The sequence below is a fragment of the Oxyura jamaicensis genome, chromosome 1 (assembly GCF_011077185.1).
Source record: "Oxyura jamaicensis isolate SHBP4307 breed ruddy duck chromosome 1, BPBGC_Ojam_1.0, whole genome shotgun sequence".
In the NCBI taxonomy this organism is placed as follows: domain Eukaryota; kingdom Metazoa; phylum Chordata; class Aves; order Anseriformes; family Anatidae; genus Oxyura; species Oxyura jamaicensis.
In genome coordinates, this window is record NC_048893.1 from 74,176,778 (window position 1) to 74,182,717 (window position 5,940).

At 58.3% G+C, this 5,940-nt stretch overlaps 1 protein-coding gene across 1 annotated transcript; it reads left to right on the forward strand.

The window, feature by feature from the left end:
* Positions 1 to 1,877: 1,877 nt before the first annotated feature.
* Positions 1,878 to 5,698, forward strand: BHLHE41 (basic helix-loop-helix family member e41). Its single transcript, XM_035321412.1, has 5 exons — positions 1,878 to 2,191; positions 2,359 to 2,422; positions 2,601 to 2,708; positions 2,845 to 2,956; positions 3,037 to 5,698. The coding sequence occupies exons 1-5, from the start codon at positions 2,130 to 2,132 to the stop codon at positions 4,020 to 4,022; spliced, it is 1,332 nt and encodes a 443-aa protein (XP_035177303.1). The 5' UTR covers positions 1,878 to 2,129; the 3' UTR covers positions 4,023 to 5,698.
* The last annotated feature ends 242 nt before the right edge of the window (positions 5,699 to 5,940 follow it).

Consider the following 5,940-nt stretch of genomic DNA (forward strand, 5'->3'; position numbering starts at 1 on the left):
ATACGGTGCTCCTAAGCACTGTATCTCGAAGGCATTCATTCCCTTATGCCGTGGTTATTGACTGACTTGAATAAACCTCCCAAATGGAGTCTCCTCAAAGAGGGTGGCTTTCGCAATGACTCAGCTGGGACAGGCACTCCGATTCCTTCCTCCTAGGCTGAAAATGATGGTGAGCATTTGGGATCAGCGATGCTCTGGCTAGCCCTTGTCTTCAGCAGGAGGCTGTTTTTGCCCTGTGGTGACCTGCAAACCTCTGGTTTCCTTTTCTGAGTGATTTTTCAGCTTCTTAACTCTTTGCTGTGCTTCATCTTGGCTTGTAAATTGGTCAAAGCTTTTCTTCTGCCACTTATTTTCTGAAAAACATTCTTTTCCATGATGGTCATGCTGCTGATCACCTCTTTGATCCATCTTGCCATTTTAAACTGGGAATCTTCCAGGAGAATTTTGCACTCTCCCTGGACACTGAAGCCTTTTATCCTTGTCTGCAAGTGACCTCTTATAAACCTCTCTAAGAAGTTTACAGATGTTGCTTGAACTTCTCTTGCAAAGCCTCCAGCTGCCTCAGATCATGTTTTGCATCTTTCGATCATTTTTGATTTCCATTCCCACCCGGTTTCAGAGGAATCCCACTATCAGGATTTCTCCTCCTGGAAGCAAAGTCTCGCTTTGCAGATTGTCCCAGAGAGGAGGAAGCTGGCAGAGATGCTCCAGAGATGCTTCAGGTGCTCCGTAAGGAGGTGCTCCAAAAGTGCTCCCCCCCTGCTCCCCACTCCCCTGTATCAGTTAGGGAAAGGAGGCGCCCCACAAGTTCCCCCCCCCCCCCTCCTACCGCGGACCCAAAATTCCCCCTCCAGAGGGATCGGGGCCGCAGCTCGCCCCACCTCCACCACTGGCAGCGGCTCGGACCTCTCCCCCCAAAAAAACACCTACAGGCGTGCGGCGCCCGGTTTATTTTTAGCCCCCGTTTTCGTGCCACTGGCAACGTGAAAATTCCATCAGGCTTCCGGGGAAGGAGCTGCACCAGCCTGCAGCGCCGCTTGCTTTCCGGCCGGGAGGCAGGAGCCTGCGGCCCCTCTGCGGAGCTCCCGGCTCCCCCGCGCTCCCGGTCCCTCGTGCAGCCCCGGCGTGGAAAAATCACGAGTCACGCGTGCGTGTGTCCGCGTGTCTGTCTGCCTGCCCGTCTGTCTGTCTGCGTGAGTGGTGCTGCCATTTCCCGGCGGGCACCTCCCCGCCCGCCGCCCCCCGCACGTTGCGGCACGGCCGGGAGGAGCGGGGGGCACGAGGGGCAGGGACACGAGCACACGGGCACCGGGGGGGCACGGGGCGGCGGCGGGGGGAGGTCGGGTCACGTTGGCGGCCCTGTGCGCGGGGTGAGGCGGGATTATGTGCGGGCGGGGGGGTGGGGAATGACAGCAGTGATGGGGACTGGGGAAAGGAACGTTTGAAAAGGGAAAATAATAAATAATAAAAGTGGAAATAATAAAAATGAAATAAAAGTAAATAAAAATAATAAAATTAAATAAAATACAAAAATGTAATAAAAACAAAACCCCAATAATAATAATAATAATTAAGAAAAAGATTAAAACATCAAAAACGCAGGGACAAAACGCGGCGGCAGAGGCGCGCAGGGGAAGCCGGCCTCTCGCAGGGCGGCCCCGGGGGCCGGCGGCGGGGACCCCCCCCCCGTCCCGTCCGCAGCCCGTCGGGGGCTCCCCCCTCCCCGCCCCCCCTTCCGGGCCCCGCCCCAGGCCCGGCCCCCCGCCCGCCCGGCGCGCGCTGCACGTGAGCCGGGTGCGGGGCTGGCTGGCGGCGCGCGTGCCCCGCGGGCAGGCACGGCTCGGCACGGCTCGGCTCGTTGGGTGCAAAGCCGCGGCGCTGCGGGCGTGTGAGCGGCGAGCGGGAGCGAGGCGGGCAAGGGGAGCGGCGGAGGTAGCGGGGGGGGGGGGGGGGGGGGCGAGCCGTGCCGTGCCGAGCCGAGCCGCCCCGCCGCACACTTTGGCCGCTGCACGGGAGAGTGGGGCCGGAGGCTGCATGTGCAGAGAGCCGCCCGCGGATCTGCAGGGACCTCTCGCAGCATCCCACGGCTTCGACCGAGAGCAGCGACGAGACAGCGGCCGCCGTCAGCCATGGATGAAGGAATCCCCCGCCTGCCCGAGCGGCAGCTCCTGGAGCACAGGGATTTTCTGGGGTAAGGCACCGGCACGCTGCCTCCCGGCTCGGTTCGGCTCGGCTTGGCTCCTGCGGGAAGCGCTGCAGGGCGCCGGAGGCAGAGCCGGCCGCCGCGCCCGGCTCCGCTCGCCCAGTCGAGGTCTCTGGCTCCCGCCGCCGCCGCAGGACCTTTGTGTTTTTCTGCAGGCTGGACTATCCGTCCCTGTACATGTGCAAGCCCAAAAGAGGCGTGAAGAGGGACGAGAGCAAGGTAAGAGGAAGTTTTCCGAGGCTGCCCAAATTTCTCGGCGGGGCTTCGCCCCCCGGAGCATCCCCGCTGCCGGCGCTTGTCGCTGTCCCCGCGGGGGCGGCGGAGCTCGGCGTGACACTTGTTTTGCTTTTGGTCGGCGTGCCCCTACCGCCCGGCTTCCCCGGGTTTTGCTCCCTAGGAGACGTACAAGCTGCCGCACAGGCTGATAGAGAAGAAGAGGCGAGACAGGATTAACGAGTGCATCGCCCAGCTGAAAGACCTGCTGCCCGAGCATCTGAAGCTGACGGTGAGGAGTGGGGCAGCCCCTGCGTGGGGTGCGGGTGGGGTGCGGGCACCCCGACCCCTGCCCCTGGGGTCGCCATCCCCGAGCCGCGGACACACCGCAGGCTGTCAAGCTGCCGCCTCCCCCTCTGCCCCTGCAGACGCTGGGACACCTGGAGAAAGCGGTGGTGCTGGAGCTGACTTTGAAACACCTGAAGGCGCTGACGGCCTTGACGGAGCAGCAGCACCAGAAGATCGTCGCCTTGCAGAGCGGTAAGCGGGCCCCGGGGGGAGGCGTGCAGCCGGGCGGCCCAGGACGAGCAAACACCGTCCCCTCTCGGCTTTCCCCGCAGGGGAGCGGTCCATGAAGTCTCCCGTGCAGGCCGACCTGGACGCTTTCCACTCGGGCTTCCAGACGTGTGCCAAGGAAGTGCTGCAGTACCTCTCCCGCTTCGAGAGCTGGACCCCCCGCGAGCAGCGATGCGCCCAGCTCCTCGGCCACCTGCACTCCATCTCCTCGCAGTTCTTCGCCGGCCCCCACCTCCTGTCCCCGCCGCCGGCCCCCCTCATCAAGGGATCCTCCTCCTCTTCATCCTCCCCGCCCGCACCGCCCTGCCACAAGCCGGAGGGCCAGGCTAACTGCGTGCCCGTCATCCAGCGGACTCACGCCGCCGAGGTCAGCGCCGAGACCGACACGGACACAGACAGCGGCTACGGCGGCGAGGCCGAGGGGCGCTGCGAGCGGGGCCAAGCCCCGGCTGCGGCGGCGCCGGGGGCGCTGCCCGGCTTGGCCATCAAGCAGGAGCCGTCGGGGGACGAGGCGCCCCCCGCGCCCAAGCGCCTCAAGCCGGACCGCGGCGGCAGCCCCCTGCCCGCCCCGTCGGGGCTGGCGGCGAGGGGCGCCGAGGCTGCGGCGGCGGCGCTGGTGAGACCCGAGGCCACGCTGCTGGGCTCGCTGATGGCTCTGGGGGCGGGCGGCGGCGCGGGGGGGGCATTCGGACAGCCGGCCGCCCCCTTCTGCCTGCCCTTCTACTTCATATCGCCCTCCGCCGCCGCCGCCTACGTGCAGCCCTTCCTGGATAAAGGCAGCCTGGAGAAGTATCTCTACCCAGCCGCCCCCATCCCGCTCCTCTACCCTGGCATCCCGGCGCAGGCGGCCGCCGCCGCCGCCGCCGCAGCTGCCGCCGCCGCCTCTTTCCCCTGCCTCTCGTCTGTGCTTGGCCCCGCCGAGAAGGCGGCGGCCGCCGCCGGGCTGTCCCCGGCGCCCCACCTCCCGCATCCCTTCGCCGCCGCCGAGCCCGCCGCCGAGCCCGAGCCCGCCGCCGCCGAGGGGCCCTGAGCCGCCGGGATCCGCGGCCCCGGGGACTGGAGGGCGGGGGCGGTTGCGCAGGATCGCCGGGCCGAGCCGGCCGGGCCGGGCCGGGGGAGGTGGCTCCGGGAGCGGGGAGCTGGGCCCGGGAGCCGGGATTCGGCCGCCCGCTCTCCCCGGGAACCCTCGGTCCCCGCGGCGGACCGCCGAGGATAAAATTTGCTACTCAGTATTTTTGTAATGTTTGGCTTTAAAAATGCATAAATATGTTAAGGAGGAAAACAAACAAACAAACAAACACAAAAAAGGAAAAAGAAGAAGGAAAGGAAGAATAGTAAGGATACTTCTCTCTCTCTCTCTCTCTCTCTCTCTCTCTCTCTCTCTCTCTCTCTAACGTAACTTAAATGTTGCACCTTATTGTGAGTGGGTTCGTACAGTGTCCCTGGGTCCCACTGAGGAACTTGCCCTTGGCTGGGAGACCTGGGTGGGCTCAGAGTGAGGGCAGAGGGGATAGCGAGTCAAGGGAAGGAAGGGCAGACCCTTGCGCCTTTGGTAGCACTTTATCAGGGAGCGGCCCGTGGTCAGATGAACCCTGAGTCCCAACCTGCAGTGCCTTGAGCACCCGGGGATGCTGCAAGGTTTTGGCTCCAGCGAGTTGTGGGTGTGCAAGGGAAGGAGGGTCAGACCCATTATGTAACCTTGTGTTTACTTTTTTTTTTTTTTTTTGGCTAAGATATACAGGTGTGGCAAGTGTGTTTGTTCTCACCCTGTCTTTTTAATTATGTTCCTGAGAGATTTTTTCTACCTAACCTTGCTGTATAAAATGAATGTTTCTGCACTGAACTATGAAAAGAATCCCCCCCATCCACTGCCCCCTGAGAAAACACAGAGCAGTTAATCAGCCTGAACCCATTTTATCCTAAATTGTGAATGGCACAGATTGGAGGCCGTAGGTAAACCCCTTGCTTTGCATTCAGAGGCGATCAGCCCACGGGGGACAAGTTTATTGTATGGGTTCTCTCCTCATCCCATTCTCAAATGTTGCTATTTCCCTTTCTGGAGACAAACGAGACGCCAGATAATTACACAGATAAAGCTTTTATAATAAGGCTTAAACCAAGACCTTGCCTAGATATTTTTAGTTTGTTGCCAAGGTAGCACTGTGAGAAATCTCACTTGAATGTTATGTAAGAGGTGAGACACAACAGTCTGACTCGGAGTGAATAAGTATCCTGGGTCTGTTAGTCAGTTTGGTGCATTTGCTGCTGCTGTTGCTACTGTTTGCCTCAAACGCTGTGTTTAAACAACGTTAAAAAAATCTTACTAGCCTACAGAGTGGCTGTATGTAAATAGTTGTTAATACATCCAATTAATGATGTCTGACATGCTATTTTTGTAGGGAGAAAATATGTGTTAATGATATTTTGAGTTAAATATCTTTTGGGAGGATTTGCTGAAAAAGTTGCACTTTTGTTACAATGCTTATGCTTGATACAAGCTTATGCTGTCTTAAATTATTAAAAAAAATAAATCCTGTCTGCAAGAAACCAGCTGTTTTAGAACAGTTTAGTATGTGATATATTAAAAATCAATCTTTATATTCAGTATTTTCCAGCACTCCATGAATTCTATTATCTAAATATTTCCACACTATTTTGTGATTTTAAAAAATTCTTACTAAGGAATAAAAACTTTAATACACAAAATGGGGTTGTCTACTAATTAAAAATCTCATGATAATACCTAATAATGGGTGCACTGAGCTTCAAAACGCATCACTGTGTGGTTTACAATAATGATTTAATGCCTCTTCACATTTTTAAGCTGGGTTTCAATTTGCTTGGCTTCCTTTAACTCACTTCAGCAAACTCTCAGATTTGCACGTTTCGCTATGCAACATATAAATCATGCATGTGAAACATGTATTTCTTCCTGATGTTTACTTTCT